Here is a 17,255-nt window from a genome sequence, read left to right on the forward strand (position 1 = left end):
AGGCAGACTCCCATGTATATCCGCTGACTATTGGGAGAGGGCGCTCTGGACTCTGATGTGTTTCTGTATAGAAGACTATGTTGTGGCCTGTATAGAATTCCGAGAAGTTTCCTGGTTCTGACCATAAGGTACCATTACAGTTCCAAATGGTGCATGACAGGGTCTCGGATATCTGAGTCTCATAGGCCCCGCTCCCCTATGTAGGGGAGGGGACAGGTGTTCTACGGGGGCCTATAAGAAGTCGTCCCTCTCGTACCACTGCCCACTTCCCCTCCTTTCGGGCTTGAAACTGCTGCTGCAGCAAAGAGCGCCTCTCCTCAACCTGTAGAGGTGTGAGGTCCTCATCCATAGAGATCGCTGGTTGATCTCGAAGGACTGACCTGCGTCGTAGAGTTGAAAGTCGTGCCTGAGTGTCATGAAATCGTATGATCAGGGGTTGCTCTCGGTTGGGATCTCTCCCCACCCGCCATGCCCTCTCTATCCTGTGCTCAGCCACACCCAGGGTAGCGGTCACGAACGCAGTCGCATCTACCATCGGTGTAGCCTTAGTGCGTGGGATCCCGCGTACTTTGATGTTGAGAGCCTTGCTGGCTCTCTGCTGCTGCTCCATGAGGGTAGCCGAAACGGTGACCCTTGCAGGTTCCCGTTTGGCCATGTCAACCCATCTGGAAGTCTCCTCAATAGCAGATTGCATGCTCGCAATCTATGCCTCGACCACCGGGGTACTCCCTGGGACAGTGTGTATGGCTGTGACCTCCTGTTGGAGCTGCATGATGTCTTGTCTGAGTCCCTGAATAAGACCCGCCTGCTCCCGAATGGCCCTAGCCTGCTCCTGTATGATGCAGCTCTGCTCCTGGTTGAAGCGGACCTGCTTCCGTGCGAAGCGAGCCAGCTCCATCTCATGCTCACGAAAATTATGTATCTCCGTGAGTAGGGTCTCACGGGCCTCTGGTGTGTCAGTCCACCCATGTCCATGCTGAAACTGTGGTGACTGTGGCATGAAAGAGTGGGACTGAGTCCGAAAACTGGACGGATGCTGAGTGAGGAACGGAGATGACAGTGGAATGGGTGAGGCAGTCCCAACGGGGTGTGGGAGGGCGGGCCAACTGAGAGGGAGAGGGGAGAGTGAAGCGTAATGCGGCACAGTGTATGACACCTCGGAAGTAGGTGTCATAAGCTGTGTGAGAGCTGTAACAGGAGAAGAGGGAAAGGGAACAACAGCCGGCGCCATGGGCATGAGTATGTCACTGATCGTAGATGTAGATGGAGCTGAGACTAGAACTAGAGCTGTGCGTGAAGCGGGGATTGAAGTCGAAGTAGAGATAGAGATAGAGATAGAGGGAGCTGAGGTTGGAGCTGAAAACGAAACTGACACTGTAGCGGGAGTTGAGGTTGAGAGCATTCCTAGATTTTGTCGTCAATCATCAAGGATGCTGATGAGAAGTTAGAACGTAGCATGATGCTGGATAGGTCGGTGATAGAAAGTCCTTAGTGTGACCAATGGTAATGTATATGAATGTACATAATTGATTGTTTTGATGTGTTATAAAGATTGGCCAACGATTTAGCTGCTGAGGTCATTGATGGTTGGAGCTTGAGATGAATAGAAGGTTCTGAGGCAGCCGTGCACATTGGTTGAGGTTAGTTCATTAACTGTGCAGCTAGGGACGTGTGTAGGGGCAAGGTTAAATGTAAATGAAATATTGAGGACTCAAAAGGACCTAATTGATTAGAGGCATGGGGAGGGGCACTAAGCTTAGCAAGCGGCTAATTGTAGCAATGAGCCTTCTAGGGAGTTAGGGGATAACGAAAAAGTTGTGAATAACGGGAGATGCAGAAGGAAGGTGATTCAAGCTGATTCGTCTTAACCGTGATTCAGGCTGATTTGTCTTAATTGTGAGATACTGGATAGTTCGTGATTCAGGCTCTAATTTTTCTTGATCGCAAGGTACTAGAAGATTTTTATTATGGATTGGACGACTATAGGTTTCCTATAGAGTGAATCAACCTACTGTAACTGGATCGTCGTAGATGTCCATCCCTCTCACACTTTGGCCAATGATCGGGATGGACAGAGTACACAATCTCATGACCATCTGGTCAGATATGCAAGGGCCATCCAGGGCTAGTAAAAAACAAAGGGGTCAAACAGTTTTTCTCTATTCAAGACAAAGGCAAAGCCTTGACTGTCTCAAATGGTAATGCTTCTTTTCTTGTGCCTTTGTCCTCTCCACCTCAGGGGAAGGGGGGGGGGGGGGATTTTAAGTGATCTCCCCCAGGCGACCTTTGCCTTCTCGGACTTGGAGTGGTGCATCCTGCTGAAAACTCTGGTGTTGGCTTTTGACCTGGGCTGCTGTGACTGCAAATCGGACCTTGTTTCCTGAAGAAGTTGCTGCACATTTGTCCTCTCCTCAGGCTGATGCATCATCCCAGGGAGGCCCGGACATTGAGGTGGAAATGGAGACGTAGACAGCCCGTTAGTTGCTGTACATACCTGTTCCATAACTGTAAATATGCTTGATCATCTGAAGTGTGTTACTCTCAATGTACAGGGAATGTGTGATGGTCCCAAATGGAAACTGGTCTGGATGTATATCAGGCAACTGCAGCTTGATATAGTTGCTTTGCAAGAGCATAATCAGCATATGTATGCTGGTCAGATAGGCCATTTTGTTGGTTATGATATCTTCTATGCTGGAGAGCACTCCTTTTCTGGTGTGGCTTTTTTGGTAAAGCACGACCTTCAACCTGTTGTGGCGCTCAATGATCGCCATGGTAGATGGATTATTGTTCAATGCCTTGTTCAAGGGAAAAATTTTGAATTTGCATCGGTTTATGCCCCCCAATCTTCTCCTGATAGAGCTTTGATCTAGGCTGCCATGCATACTTATCCATGGCGACAACATGCCTTCATTTGTGGTGACTTTAATAATGCCCCTCAATCGGGTGACACCACCTCAGGCCACACTCATATGTTGGCTTCTGAAACACAGGCATGGTCTGATTTTTTGCTTCAGTTGCGCCTGGTTGATGTCTGGAAGGAATCACAGCCCATGCTTCCGGGCTATACCTTTCAGCGTAATGCTCAATCTTCTTATCGGGCACGCTTGGACAGATGGTATCAGATTGATCCACAACATTGTGATGCCTTTACTTGTCAAATTTGGGTTGATCATGCTTTCACACATTCGGATCATACTCCTCTTTGGTTGAGGCTTTCCTTACATGAATTTCCCACTGACAGATTGCCTTGCCGAAGGCTTTTGCTGATTAATAATAGTTATCTGGAGCATGCTGAACTTAAAGCCTTGGTCTCTGATGCTATTTAGCCTCTCTCTCGTCAGATACACATTGGTTTGGATTATGCGTGGCAGGCTTTTGTTGCTCGGATGCAAGCAGTTATTCGAGATTATGGCAAATCCTATATGCAAGCCACAAGGGAGACTGTAGCACATGCCAAATTTACTTGTCGGAGTTTGACTAGCTTGGTTATCTTCGCCCTTTGTCTTTAGAGGAAAGCATGCTCTTATGTCAGGCTCAATTCTCTCTTCAATCCAATGGTCGCAGAAAGCTTGCTAAATGGGAAACTCGATCCAGACAACGGGCATTTTTTGGATAAAGGCTACTCTTCCAAGCAATTTTTTAAGAGTTTACACTACAAAAGACAGGCTGCCAATATCTGTCAGATCTGGATGCCTGATGGCTCTTGGTCAACATCTCGTTCATAGCTTGCTGATTTATGTGTGCAACACTTCTCCACTCATTTTGGGCATGTGGATACTCTTTCTGCTCGGGTCGTGTCAGCACGTCAGCTTCTTTTGCAGCATATTCATCCAATTCTGTCTGATTCCGAGGCCTTGGCACTTGAACATCCCTTCACTGAAAGGGAATTGTCTGATGCACTGAGATCCTGTGACAGATGGAAATCTCTAGGATGGGATGGTCTCATTGTTGAATTTTTCCTTGCAGTCTGGGATCTTCTTAAATTCACCTTGCTGCAAATGGTAAATACAGCATGGCAAAATCAGCAGATGCGAGCGAAAGCTGGTCAGCTGAGTTACTCGACAGCGAGATTGATAGACAGCTTTTGAGCACGACTCAGTTTTCATCGGTTCACCATATTGTCGGCTCGCAGATTCATTCTTGCCCTAGGACTCTTCGACCTGGCTTCGGTGGCAGGGCCTTTCTGTTTCTGTTCTTTGAGGTTCAGGGAGACCTAGATTTGCCCAGGAGTGCCGGTTGGTTTGACTTTCAGCTCCTCAGTTCGTGACAGAGAATTATTCCATTGGATGGAGCCATTTTACATGAGTTGGGGCAGATTTGGAGCTTTATCAGAGATCGACTTTGGATAGTGCCGTCAGAGAGAGTCATTTGTGCCGCTACCACTGGCATCCCATCACTTCCATCCGATGTCTAGGCTGTCCATCATTTCTTGGAATGTGAGAGGACTGAACGGTCGCAGATTTATTTCAGATGCAGATGGTCGTAGATCCGGAGTTCCTAGATTGCAGTTGGTTAGGGACTCCCTTCGATTTATTTCCTCAGGGTCCCCTCCAGACATTGTACTTATCCAAGAGCATAAGCTCTCCGAGGACAGGATTGACAGATGCAGATCCTTACTCAGAGGACAGAGCCGGACTTATTGGAGCCCAGTGGATGGTACGAGGGGTGGAGTCTGCATTTCAGTTTCAGCCAGGTGGGCCCCAGAGATCACCCAAGAGGGTACACTAGTGGAGAGCAGGCCCTGCTATGTTATTCTTCAGATTGAGAGCACAGCAGTTGGTGTTCTCAATGTGTACGCTCCCACGGATCCAGCCCGCAGACGTGCATTTTGGAGACAGCTCAGAGAGTCCCTTCCTCAGGCAGACACCTGGATTGTCGGAGGAGATTTCAACATGGTTGAATTCTCTGAAGACAAGTCGGGCCAGACAGAGAGTGGACTTTCTGATAGGGAGAGAGTGGAGTGGGATAGTTTTGTTTTGCATGCTGGACTTCATGATGCAGCTCGATTGGACGACTTTTGTCACTTGGCTGATAGTCTTCAGTTCTCTTGGTCTGGGGTTTGCCATGGCTCCCTCTCTTTGGCTAGGCTTGACAGGTTTTATATTGGCCATTGGGGCCAGGCCAGAGGAGGACAGATTGGGATTCGCTCGGGTTATGTTTTATCTGACCATGCTCCAGTCCTATTATAGATTCTCCCTACCTCTTGATTGGAGAGCACAGGCTTTGTGAGAGTTCCGGACTCTGTTTTTCAGGACACAGAGTTCGTGGAACAGTTGAGAGAGGCTTGGTTGACAGAGGACACTCCTGAGGATCAGGGCTGGTTGATGTGGGTAGAAGGGGCTTTGGCTAGAGTCAGCATGGCTTGCCAGTTGAGGGCAAAAGAGGAGAAGGAAAAGCTCAGAATCAGAGATCGGAACGCTAGAGCGGAGGTATCCAGACTTCAGAGATTGATTCAGAGCTTTCCTCATTCTCTTTTCATCAGAGGGCAGCTTTCAGAGGCTCAAGAGAGACTAGAGGAGATTCAGGGCAGGATGGCCCAGTTCATGTTTTACTCCCAGCAGACCTTCTGGATCTAGAAGGGGGATAGATGCTCTAGAGAGTTCTTCAGGGCAGTGGGTAAGAGATACTCTTCGGACAGCCTTCACAGACTTGTGGATGAGGCCGGGTATCTTCAAACGGATCCTCATCGTCTTGTTGAAATCACTTCTGATTTCTATTCCACTCTTTACACCGCCGATCCAGTCACTGAGGAGATGATCAGAGCCAGAGAGGAGATTTGGAGTCATGTCCCCCAGATGGTCTCAGACAGGATGAGTCATGTTTTGGATAGCCCGCTATCACTCATGGAGATCACAAATGCGTTACATGAGCTGAGCGACAGATGCCCGGGGGAGGATGGTCTGTCGCCTCTTCTTTTTAGAGCTCTCTGGGATACGATTGGGCCTCATCTACTTTCTGCCTTTTCAGAGGCTCTTGATACAGGATCTTTGGGCGAGGCTTTATGGACAGGTATGATTTGTCTCATCCCGAAAGGGGGAGAAGAGACAGTGCTACGTAATTGGAGACCCATTACACTTTTAGGAACAGCCTATAAGATCCTAGCAAAGACCTTGGCCCTTCGTTTAAAGCCTATGCTGCCAGATATCATCAGAGCTACTCAGACAGGATTTGTCCAAGATAGGAGTATCTTGGACAATATCTTCACTTTTTGGGAGGCCACTCACTGGGCAAAGGAGAGTCAACACGGATTGCAATTCTCCTTCTCAATTTTGAGAAGGCCTATGACAGGGTGGACTGGGGTTTCTTGGAGGGCACTATGAGGAGGCTAGGCTTCAGTGATAGATGGATTTTATGGGTCTCCTCACTTTACTCTCACTCTTCTAGCAGGATGGTGGTCTGTGGAGGCAGAGGACCGGCTTTTCAGCTATCCAGATTGGTACGTCAGGGATGCCCGCTTGCACCTTACCTTTTCCTTTTCGTAGCGGAGGCTATGGGATACTTTATGCAGGCTACCAGTCATGGCACTTTGGGCCTTCATCTACCTATCCGGCAGGAGCAGAGCTTCTGGACACTGAGTTTGCTGATGATACGGCACTGACAGTCAGAGGAGATGCATATAGTCTTGCTACTGCTGCGGATGCAATTGACAAGTTCTGCCTAGCCTCAGGCGGACTTGTCAATTGTAACAAATCAAAAGGCATCTGGACTAGAGCTCAGAAGGATACACCAGCATGGGGAGGAGACAGAGGCTTTGTATGGATACCCAGAGGCACCGCCACGAGATATCTAGGCTTCCAAGTTGGCATTGAGGTGTCCCCGACGCAACAGTTTGCCCCAGTTCTTGAGAGTATCTGGAGAAAGCTAGCCTATTGGAGTACGGCTAGACTCTCTTTGGCCGGAAGAGCGCTGGTACTCAACCAGGTTCTACTAGCGACTATGTGGTACTGCGTCATGTTGGTGCTTTCATGTTGACTTGATCCGTCAGGTGAGGAGATTGCTCCGAAACTTCCTGTGGAGTGGTGGTGATGGTTCTGAGGACACTAGGGCCAAGGTTTCATGGGATACTATCATTTTACCCGCCTCGCAGGGAGGACTTGGAGTTCTTGATCCTGAGATGCAGAACAGAGCCCTTTTAGTCAAACTTCTTGTTAGAGGTTTGACTCCAGGAGATCAGCCGTGGAAGCAGTTCCTACTGCATGGGATTCACCAGTGCACCCCCAGAGCAGCAGGCCGGTGGGCAGGTAGGGTCAGTTGGATCTTCCTGACGGACCAGCATTCTCAGCCTTCCTCACCACTAGTGAAGAGGCTTATTCAGATATGGGATCATTTTCGACAACACCTCATCAGAGCAGTTTTGCCCTGGTACAGAACTTAGGACTCCTTTGGCCAGATGGCATGCTCATGGGGTTGTGACAGTCGGAGATTGGTTTAGGGGAGGTGTGGAGATGTCAGAGGAGGTGATCAGAGATAGACACGGGCCACTTGGACAGATTGCTGCCACCAGATTACTGATCATGAGAGCTATTCCTCAGAGGTGGAGGGATATGCTTATAGGTTCATCCCATCTCTACTTGGTCAGGTTGTTTTAGTGAGTCTGGGCTATGCATTGGAGTTCGTTTAGGACCGGTACCATTTACTTATTTTGAGACGGATTCCTCTCACAGATTGTATCCCACTCAGCCCCTGGATCAACAGGAGCTCCTTTGGTAGAGAGTCAGGGTCATTGGCTGCCTAGGTAAGGAATGGGCCACAGATCCGTCCAGGTTGACCATTGCAGAGGATCCTAGATGGAGACTTTGGATTTTTCAGGGTGGACCTCTTGCGGAGCTCGACTGGGACCCAGGTGAGTGGGCGTGGCCTGCTCCGGTGGTAGGCGGCTCGTCCTCTTCCTTTTTTCCAGTACTCGACGAGGGCAGGTTACAGGCTTCAGCAGAGAGACTCTCATCACCTACCATCTGCCTCACAGCATTGGCACGCACAGGGACTTACTGCAGAGCTCTTGCAGAGCTACTGGACTCACTTTTGGGGCATCAGTAGAGCCAGGAAAGTCTCCTACTTTCTTTGGCTCACTATTCATAGGGGTATACCTGTGGGTACTTGGCTTCAGCAGATGGGTAGACCCTCCTTGTGTATGCATTGTCAGCTTGCAGAGGAATCTAGTAAGCATTGTTTATGGAGCTGCCCCAGCTCTAGAGTGGTATGGACAGGTATCTTCAGGTTGTTCTCATATGTTACATGCGAGTCCTTTCTGATGACATGGGGTGCTGCCCTTTGGGGGAGCGGATCTGGAGCCTTTGCCCTCTATGAGTCAGAGCCAGGAGACCACGGTTTCTTCATGCAGTGTCACCAGAGACGGGGTCCCACAGATGTTAGCATCATGGAGCCGCAGGACTTACTTTCGGTACCAGTGCCAGCTCAGGATTCCAGGCCTACTTCACCTGCAGGTTCAGCCTGGGAGGTGATTTCTAGCATTACCATATGGCGGATATGGTGTTCGCGATGTTCTTTTGTCCTTGGGGGTCATTTATGCACGGAGGCTGACATTCTTGCTTCCATTTGGGCGGAGATCATCTTCACTCTCAGGAGTGAGTGGGAGCGGTGTAGAGGCACCTCTTTGGCAGCTCGTGGGAGACTTTTATCCTTCATGAGGACATGGGACTGCTCATTATTTTTTCATTTGACCTTTTGGGATGTCGTGGCATTTTAGACCACCACCTTGGCTTTTTTGCCACATTGTTGAGGCTAGGGATAGAGTACTTTCTCTCCCACCTGTTGTATGATTCGTTTTTAATGGAATATATCACTTTCTTGTTAAAAATCAGCAGATGCTTGTGTCATGGAAAAAGGGTCTTCTCAAGCTGATTCCAAAAAAGCAGCTATGTGATTCACTTGGTGATTGGAGGCCAATCACGCTCATGCCAGTCATTTAGAAGATCATTGCCAAAATGGTGGTTGATTGGATTAAAGGTTATTTGCATGATGGGTTGCATCCCTCCCAATATGGCTTTGTTCCACTTCGCCATATCACAAATAACATTGCCAATGCTTATATTGGGATTGAATATGCCAAATACACGCAGCAAGATGTTCTACTCTTCTAGGTAGATATTGCAAAAGGCTTTGACACAGCTCAATGGGATTTCATCTCGCAAACTATGCGAGCTTTGGGGTTTGGACAAAAAATGCAGTAGGTTATTTACTGGCTTTACAGAGATAGCAATGCGGCTTGCATTCTTTCAGGGGATATCTCTGATGAGTGGACTCTTTGTTGTTCAGTCCGCCAGGGATGCCCTCTCAGTACTTTACTGTATGCCATTGCTACTCATCCTATGTTGCAATATATTGATCATCTTGTGGCTACAGGATCACTTCATGGCTTGGAATTGGATGCTAATCGCAGCATGGTTGCTCAAGCTTATGTTGATGATTCTTTCTTTACCCCAAAGAATACGCCCAATGATCTTGGTGCCTTGATGCAAGCCCTCTCTGTTTATGGTATGGCAGCTGGTCTTCATGTTAATTTTCAGAAGTCTAAGCTGCTCCCTTTGCATTCCAAAGACTGGCATAGTGTATTATGGCCCGGGATATCATTCCACCCACTCAGTTTGCTCGTCATCTTGGTTACCCTTTGGGGTGGAAACTCACTCGCCGACAACAAACTGATTGGGCTTTGGATAAGCTTCGGAAAAAGCTTGAGTATTGGAAACTGGCAACCTGGCCTTTGTACGTTCGTCTTCGAATAGTGCAGTCCATCCTTGTGGCATATATTCAAATTTACTTGCCATTGATCATGTTTACTAAGGTAGATCTTACATCTTTCATGTTCGTCTTTATGGAAATCTTCTGGCGATCCAAACATGGCAGAAAAAGTCTCAGGCTGGTTTCGATGCATCACATTTGTTCTCCCAAGATGCATGGTGGATTGAACATCATGGATATTCATGTGCATATTCTTGCCCAGATGCTTCGATCCCCGAGAGTTTGTGTTACATCTACTTTGGCATTGCTCCTCCGCTCAGGATTTTCTCACTTTCCTTAGACAATGTGTACATGCTAGATCTCCAAATGCTGTCTTTGGAAATTTTTTTTAAATCTTTGGGATACACCAGCTACAAAAGAGTTTGATTTGTTTTTTGTTTGGGTTCGTTATTGGGTGCTTTGGACTCTATGGAAGGATAGAAATCATAGAGTCTTTGGTGATCCCACATTTACTTTCTTTAAGTGCTCTCTGCAACAATCTTTCTATGATTCTATGATTGCTTACAGACAAAGTGCATAGATCATGATGTATATCTGTCTTATATTGAATTTCTCTTGATGTATTTCTCATCATCCTATTCTAGGATGATGATTTTGTAGTATAAAGCAACTCAAGTTTTCACCCCCCATACATACTTTGATGGCCATATGGATGAGGATACAGGGAGACTCCCGTGCAGCCTCAGCCAGTAGGGCTTCTTTCTTCAGGGAATGTAAGGACTCTCCTTTCTTCTCTGAGACTCTTACAGGGTTGAGGTGGCACTTTTAGCCTGAGCCATGGTTGTTTTCCACCTCACTTTGAGGGGGTTTTATTTATCTTCATGATTTCATGATGTTGTATTTTCGCTCAGAGCTTGCTCTAGCGAGTTTTTTTCTTAATAGAAGTCCCTTTTGTGGGAAAAAAAAAAAGTTTTCACCCCCCCCCAAAAAAAAGGGTGTGTGTGTGCGTGCGCATTCCAAGAGGACTACTTTCCTTAGGGAATGGAGAGGCTGTCCCTTCTTTTCAAAGGTTATTACTGCTAGAATTATTATCATATTCTAGGCAGTGGCTAATGTATTCTAATAAGTAGGTTAGGGGCACTTTTCCCTCACTGAGGTTTTCCCACCTAACCATAGTCCAATCCCTAACTACGATTAGTGGATAGGATAGGGTTTTGTCACTTAGACAAAACCCCTCACTCTTTCTTTGTACTCACTTCATTCCACTATTCTATTGAGTACGCTTACGTTTGCTCACTCTCACTCTTGCTCTCCATTTTGTTCACATTTGGTTTTAGAGCAGGTTTTCCCTACTCTTGTTTCTGCTACACATTTGCCTCCAGCTCCCGTCCTGCAAGTCCAGCCCATTCCGTACGACTGTACAGATCCCGTACTGCTTGCTCGTACCGTCGTATTTTGCATCAGTGCCACCATTCGTCTTCTACCCGTCCCTACATCAGTAGGGTCAGTCGTACTGCTTTGTTGCTTTCGTACACCGTACTATCACCCGTATTGTTCTACAGGTTTCGTTTTGCAGGCTCTGTACTGCAGGTTCCGTACGCCGTACAACCTGTAAGTGCATTCCGTACAGTTGATAGGGCATTCTGTACTGCTGACAAGCATTCCGTACCAGACTGCACCAGTCGTCCGTACAGCAGGTTGTGTGGGCGTCCGTACAGTGTAGCGCTCCGTAGATCTGTGTCTTCCATACAAGTTGAAGGTGTCTGTCTTTTTGGCAGGGTCCATGTGCAAGAATTTGTGCATTCAGCTATTGTTTGGCTGTGGAGTCTAGCAGGCATTTCTTTCTAGCAGGTGGAAATTTGGGGCTTTTGCAGGAGACTTGAAATTTGAGTGACATTTGCTCAATTTCACCCCAAAATTTGGGGCTTTTGGTTTTGAACTACAATTTCAGGCATTTTTGTGGCTTTCGGTTAATTTCCCCTCTTTTGGATGCAATTTACCTGAAGAAATTGGGGCTTTTGGCATTCAGATGCAATTTGGGAGTCGAAAGACCATTTGGGACATTTGCAAGCAGTTTTGGACTCTGTGTGAGTCAATTTGCAGACTTTTGTCACCTTTTGCAGATTTTCTTTGTAGAATTTTGGGCATTTGCAGAGCATTGTGGTGCATTTCAAGCCTTTGATAGGTTGTGACAGTATTTGTCACTGTGGGCAGATTTTCTTTGGCAAACTCTGGTTGTGCATTTTACATCCATTCTGGATGACCACCATACGGTCAGTTATTGCCATGGCTGCAAATTTTGTTTGGAATGTCCATCAGTTGGACATAAAAACAGCTTTCCTTAATGGGGATTTGCAGGAAGAGTTTTATGTCAAACAATCTCCTGTATTTGAACTTTTTGGCAATGCACTTTAGGTTTGCAAGTTGAACAAAGATTTATATGGGCTGAAACAAGCCCCACATGCATGGTATGCCAAGATTGATGCGTTCCTGGCAAGTAAGGGGTTACATAATAGTCCCACGGAAAGCACCCTCTACATCAAGAAGGATGGGGGGATGTTTTGGTCATCATTCGCTATGTAGATGACATGCTGCTCACAGGGTCTAATGAGGAAATAATTGCAGATTTCAAAGCTGAGTTGAAATCTGAATTTGACATGATAGATTTGGGCATGTTAAATTGTTATTTGGGGATCCAGTTTATACAAGACAAGCGTGGCATCGTTATGTCTCAATCCAAGTATGTGCAGAAGCTCTTGGATAGGTTCAACATGCATTATTGTAAGCCTATTGCCACTCCCATGGAGCTGGGGCTGAAGCTTACTATGTATGATGCAGGTGAATCAGTGGATGTCACACTTTACAAACATGTTGTGTGGAACCAATGCATGTTTTTTTGTGGAGGCTACATATGTCACTCACAATGCAGAACCAAAGCTTTCCATTTTTGCAGAAAAGGTCATTTTCACTCTCTCTTTTGCGACCAATGAATAACTCTGTATCTTTGCTACATCCAACAGCTTTCCTTTTGTCTCTAGAAGAGACATATGATGTGGCTTTTGAGAGTGCCTCTTCTCTGGCTGTAAGCACATCAGTTTCAGCTGTCCCTTCTGTCGCTTAATTGAACCTACTGTCGAAGGGAAAAATGCTTGTTAAAAGCTGAATGACAACCAATGGCTAGTTGCAGTTTTTGTTTCATATCTTTCTGATCTGAGAGGATTTTTTTATTCTATTAAAAGTTTTCCTTTATGGGATTTAATGTGGACACAGATAAATGCAAGAAATGAGTTCCTCCAACCTGTCATGGTAGGAGAATCATCAAAGCTGAAAGTCGGACAACGATGCCTTGCAATTGGAAATCCGTTTGGTTTTGATCATACATTGACAGTTGGGGTAGTCAGTGGGCTAAACAGAGATATTTACAGCCAAACTGGGGTGGTGATTGAGGGGGGGATTCAAACAGATGCTGCAATTAATCCTGGCAACAGGTTTGTCATGCAACTACTTTGGTCCCTGACACGAGGTTTGTCATACAGTAGGGTTTTTATATATGCAGATGTTAGTCTGGCCAATTAAATTGGAACTTGTGAAAGCTTAAGGTAGGCCATTTTCGCAGCTCTTTTTTTAGTTTTTACCATGTGGATTGGTAGAGAAGATGCAGAAAATAGGAGACCAGGTATACTTGGAGTTGAACTTTCTATTCATGAGTATAATATTCAGTTATATTTGGTTGATTTTCATGCTATGTTAAGACATCATATTTAAGGTAATTGGCTTATGGGTTTTTTGGATGTATGCATCTTTTCTTGGGAACCAGTTGCCTTAAGGTCTGTTACTTCAAATTTTGGCTTTGCAGTGGTGGCCCCCTCCTAGATTCTGCAGGTAAACTGATTGGCATCAACACGGCAATATATACGCGAACAGGTATGCTGTGAGACTTCAATGTATTCAACTATATCGGAGTTATTTTATAAGCTGCAGTCTATATAAGAACAAAACCTTGGACTTTATTGTGTGGTCAAGGTATAAGAGTAGATGAATCATGAAACTGGAGTTCAACACTCTATTCTTGTATGGAAGCAGTTAGATTATTTGCCTATTGAGGATGGTGTAAATTGCACCATACCTTAAGGGCATTAGGAGAAAACCCTAATCCTAACCCTAAGGGGTTCTCACGATAGTCACAAGAAACCTTTTGTTTGTTTCATAATTTCGTCGTTTCGACAAGTTTCGTTTCGTTTTGACTTTTCAGACGAAACGGATGGGTTTCGAATTGATACTCAATATATACCCTTACAAGGGCGAAAAGATATGCTATAATTAAGCTAGAGTGAACAAAGAGAAATACAAGTCAAGACAGTAAAAAGGATATTCAAAACACAAACACATTGGATTCTAGAAAAAACAGGGTAAAAACGTGTATTTTGATTTGGGCGAAACAAAGGTTTCGTTGAGAGCATTTCATCCTATTTTGAAATGTTTCGTCTATCTCACATTTTGAGGTTTCGAACAGGACGAAACGGGTATTCATGTGACCATGGAACTTCTCATGTATATATTCATGATTATGTTCAATACAACATAGTGTATGGGTAGCTATATCGTGTAAACTCTTCTCTCTCTCTCTCTCTCTCTCTCTCTGTGTCTCTCTGTGTGTGTGTGTGTGTCTCTCTCTCTCTCTCTCTCTCTCTCTCGTGTATAGGTAGCTATTTTCCATCACTGTTACTATCACTGTCGTTCGTCACTCGTCGCTCAGCAGCAGCGCGTCATCGCCCTCGTCGTCAAGCTCGTCGTCGTCACCTAGTTGAAGGTCGTCGCGAGCTTGAGCTTAATTGACCTAGCCGCCGTCGCCACCTTCTATTGCCCAGCAACGAACCCTAGAGAGAGAGAGAGAGCTAGCCGTCGTGACCGTCACCGTCGTCGCCCAGCAACGAACCCTATAGAGAGAGAGAGCTAGCCGTCGTCACCGTTACCGTCGTCGCCCAGCAGCGAACCCTAGAGAGAGAGAGCTCTAGCCGTTGTCGTCGTCACCTTCACTGTCGTTACCCCGTTGCCTAGTAGCAAACCCTAACCTGTTCCCTAGGGGGACGAGCATTTTCCACGCAAAATCTTCCAAGCATCCGAGCAAAGGAAAAAATAAAGCTTCCAACTATGTAAAAATATGGCAAAAATAGATTGGAACAAAACATAGTTTCACTTATAAATATGCAAAGTATTATAGCAATGCCTATTTTATACAAAAATATTTACATGAATGTGGGAATGGTGAGTAACATAATGGGATGGCTTTTGAAGAAACCCACATGTAGAGTAGGCTTCTCTATGAAAATTCCCTTATGATCCTTCTTACAACTTTTACTTAATAGGGGGTGACATTAAAAACCCTTTCTCAACCTAAGCTTCATGAAAGGGTTTCTCTAAAGAAACCTCATTGAAGCAAGCCATCAAGGTAGTTTCGCCACAGTGAAACCCCTTTGAAGTAGGTCTTTCAAGGTAGTTTCGCTAGCGAAACTACCATGGACAACACTTTAAAAGTGGCATAACTTTCACATCCAATGTCCAAATATAGTCATTCAGCCACTCAAATCGATGGAAAAACCCCATTTGAGCACATATGTGGGGTTATATTTTGGAAAATCTTCCATATATAGAATTAAATATTACATGTATTTTATGATAGTGATATATAAGCCCAAGTTTATACTTATTTATAGTATCTAAACTCATTTAGAAACATATCCATAAATACCTTGTTATTTATGCTATTAAAGAAAGAACTTGTCATATTGATATACATGTATTTTATAAGTAATTATATATGTATAATATTATTACATTGAGAGTGATTAAGAGGGATGTTTCTTAAAGGAATTAATTTTCAACACCTTTTTTAGGTAATAACAGGGGTATAAAGGATGTCTATCAATAAGAAAATTTATGTTATGTAAAATTGAATGAGTGACTATTTTGTATATTTCTATGATAAAGGAATCTAAATCTAATGAAAATAAAAGTGTTAATGTTTCCTAAAGAAATACAATTTTTTAAATCTCTTGCAAAATACACTCAAATATACCTGCTCATAGGTTTTTGCTCGTGAAATTGACGCATCCGTCGCCCAGCAGAGGAGTCGTTGTCAACGCAGGTCGTGGTAGAGGCAACAACAAGGTTTACCTTTCACCTCACTCCAGGGTTTGGACTGAACCCTAACCCAACCCTCGAGGTTAGTCACAGCAGGGGGTGCCCCAAATAAAGAAGGCCACTATGGATGGGGATGCCAAGATGCCCATTGCTTTCCCCAAGGTCAAGACTTTTCTCTCAACTCCAACCAAAGCTTCATATTCCTCCATTGCAGCCCTCCCTTCGCTCCCCTCCCCCCCTTCGCAAAAACGTCTTCCCCCTATGCAAGAAATGATTCACAGGAGAAGAGAATGGTGAGCATGATAGACCCACAAGAGCATATTTATGACTTGCAGTAGCAAGAAATCTGTGAGCTCAAGCTCAGACTTACAGCTCTAGATCCCCGACCTATCTTCATTGCAGTATGCTATTTCCCTCCGCACACATCATCATATGCCTATGATGTCACTACAGAGGGGCACATCCCTTATGAGACGATACATGAGGATATCATAGAGTTCTCCAGACAGGGAGACACCCTCCTTTTGGGGGATTTCAATGCAAGGACAAGGGACAGGCAAGTGGGCTTACTTGACTTCACATATGAGAGAGATCCCCACATGATGCCAGAGTTAGATGTAGTAGAACTTGGGATTCAGAGACTCTCTGCAGATACTTCGCATGTGACAACATACGGCGACAGCTACTTGAGTTGGGAGCTGTCCACGACCTTATCATCTACAATGGCCTTCAGAGATGGCCATCATCTGAGGGATTTACATGCTTCCCAGATGGAGGTGGGACTAGAATAGTGGACTACCTAATGGGCCCACTGGGTTTTGTCTCACGGATACATGACCTCATCATACCCCCCGTCCCCCCTTGGAGCTGGACCACTCATATCTGGCCTTCGATGTTCTTGCTACTACACCAGGCAAATGGATAGTTCCTACCGCTACCGATACCCAGATCCACTTTGACTGTGCTCTTGATCCAGTGTATGTGTGCCACTTAGCCAGAGAGCTTCCGGCCTTATTGGAGGCTGATCTAGACCTCGCCCACGCCTCAGCTACTCTTGTCACAGTGATATAGGGTGCTGCCACCCGATCCTTTCCTACGACCCGATCTTCACGGGTACGAGATGGGAAGATGCCTCAGAACCCTTGGTTTGATGATTAGTGCAGAGAGATGCGAGCCCACCTCATACGGGAGTGAGCCTTGGGTCAGTTGACGCCACACGAGGCACATAGGATATTTTAGCGGCTAACACGCCGCAAGAGATGAGCCTTCCTCACACATAGGATGGATGAGATCATCAGATCATTTCGTGGAGGAGACCCAACCACTGGGTGGGGATTCCTCGCGGAGGGAAAGCCACCCCCAGGCCCACTACTTGTCATCTATTCACTACGCAGAATGTGCGGCTGCACTTC

At 45.8% G+C, this 17,255-nt stretch overlaps 1 protein-coding gene across 3 annotated transcripts in view; it reads left to right on the forward strand.

The window, feature by feature from the left end:
* DEG8 (Trypsin family protein with PDZ domain-containing protein) overlaps window positions 1–17,255 on the forward strand; it is a 172,309-nt gene that overhangs the window by 115,196 nt on the left and 39,858 nt on the right. For 2 of the 3 annotated variants that reach the window (XR_015542445.1, XM_087388169.1), the window contains exons 8-9: window positions 12,973–13,190; window positions 13,559–13,626. Coding sequence is in view for 2 of the 3 variants with exons in the window: in XM_087388169.1 (XP_087244295.1) it covers window positions 12,973–13,190; window positions 13,559–13,626 (286 nt within the window). In the remaining variant the exon portion in view is untranslated. The remainder of the gene's footprint in view (window positions 1–12,972; window positions 13,191–13,558; window positions 13,627–17,255) is intronic. The other variant, XM_087388170.1, reaches the window with a different exon arrangement.

Source organism: Dipteris shenzhenensis, chromosome 17, assembly GCF_047967505.1.
Source record: "Dipteris shenzhenensis isolate YYH24624 ecotype China chromosome 17, Dip_SZ_1.0, whole genome shotgun sequence".
Taxonomy (NCBI): Eukaryota; Viridiplantae; Streptophyta; class Polypodiopsida; order Gleicheniales; family Dipteridaceae; genus Dipteris; species Dipteris shenzhenensis.